The sequence below is a fragment of the Palaemon carinicauda genome, unplaced genomic scaffold, assembly GCF_036898095.1.
Source record: "Palaemon carinicauda isolate YSFRI2023 unplaced genomic scaffold, ASM3689809v2 scaffold6, whole genome shotgun sequence".
In the NCBI taxonomy this organism is placed as follows: domain Eukaryota; kingdom Metazoa; phylum Arthropoda; class Malacostraca; order Decapoda; family Palaemonidae; genus Palaemon; species Palaemon carinicauda.
Window position 1 is genome coordinate 130,921 of NW_027171871.1, and position 1,580 is coordinate 132,500.

Below are 1,580 nucleotides of genomic sequence, written 5' to 3' on the forward strand. Positions count from 1 at the left end.
CTTATCTCTTATTTCGGGAAAGTCACCACAAGTTGGGATGTATGCAGGAGTAACTTCCCCATCCTCCTTTGACAATGAGGATGGACAAATGTCAACCAAACCCATTTTTTATAATAGGCTATGTCTGGTGTAACATTTCTGACAACATCTCTCCTCCAAGTGAAGACCTAAAACTGGTTTCCCTTAAACTGGTAATGGCCTAGCCCTAAGGGCTTCTTCATCCTTTTGATTAGCTGATAGGATGTTTGGGAAGTCTTCATCTTTCCCAGACACATTTTATAAGAATGACACTAACAGGGAAGGAAAAGAAACTTCCAGTCTGGTGGTTCATATGAGTGGATGTTGTGTTTTATTAAATATAAGTGATTCTTTTTCAATTTTGGAACAAATAAAAAATTTTAAAAATGATTTGTATTTTTTCTTGGTATGTAAAATTGAATCCTATTAGTTCAACTTTTCTCCTAAACCACCCTTTTTAATCCTAAGCTAAAGGTCAAATGGGGCTGGTACTTGAAAGTCAGGTGTGCTGGACTATCCCCCTTTCCCACCTGTCGTTACTTATTTACCTCCTAATAAATTCAATAGGTATATCAGCCTACGCCAACTCTATTTTAAAAGCCTAAGGTTTGTGTACCTACGAAAAATACAAGTTTTTAAAATCTTTTTTATGCATTGTTGTTCATCCTTTATTCATGTATTAATTTTTTGTTCAGCAACCCCTGAGAGAGAGATCCTTTGGGCATGTGAAAATGGGAAACAGTCTCTAGTTGAAGAGATCCTTAAGCAACACCCAGAAGCAATATTATCTGTAGACAGTGATGGTTACACTCCTCTGCACCGTGCTGCCTATAGCAATTATCCAGAGATTATAAAGGTAATGAATTTGTGTTAGATATATATTTATAAATAGTAAACATCAGATTATTATAGTTATACAATATATGTGGTAGTCTTCGTTGTTCAGATTAAGTGTTAATACCAAATGGTTCATCAGTTATGGTTAGGTATGGAATGAATCACTTCAATGCATTGCCCGTCTCTTCACTTTTTTTTTTCTGTACTCTAGTTTAGTACTGATATCTTCCCATCTTGTTATTTTTATTTCATCCTTTTTGCATTTTTTTTCTACATATTATTCCAAGATTTGTTGGGTTTGTTATATCATTACCATTTTCATATAGAGTTTATAGCACTGTGTTTGTTGCAGCCCACATCATTGGTGGATATGTGGTTGAGGACTGTATTTCACTATAAATTCCTTTCATTCCTAGTTTTAATATTTTTTCAGTTGTTGTGGTCTTAAATTTACAGTCCATACTTCTAATCTGTCTTATATATTTAATTGTAATTCACTTTTGTTATAGCATTAAATACAAACATTATGCTCTTTACATAGGAGTAGTATTTTGGTGTAAGTAGAAAACCGTCTGTTAAAAGCTTTTGCAAGGTGTAACTACTCTGCTGGTTAGTGGAGGGGTTTAGCGGGGGTAACCCTCTTAATGAAAGAATGCCTTGATGAAGTCATTGAGCTTCAGCACGGCATATCATTCCCGGGCTGAAGCTTGGTGACGGGCAAGAGG

General features: G+C 35.3%; 1 protein-coding gene across 1 annotated transcript in view; it reads left to right on the forward strand.

The window, feature by feature from the left end:
• The first annotated feature begins 652 nt into the window (after nucleotides 1-652).
• The window catches only part of LOC137637240 (ankyrin repeat domain-containing protein 49-like), a 124,783-nt gene continuing 123,855 nt past the window's right edge, over nucleotides 653-1,580 (forward strand). Inside the window, exon 1 of the mRNA XM_068369506.1 lies at nucleotides 653-874. Coding sequence (XP_068225607.1) covers nucleotides 668-874 — 207 coding nt within the window. The 5' untranslated portion in view covers nucleotides 653-667. The remainder of the gene's footprint in view (nucleotides 875-1,580) is intronic.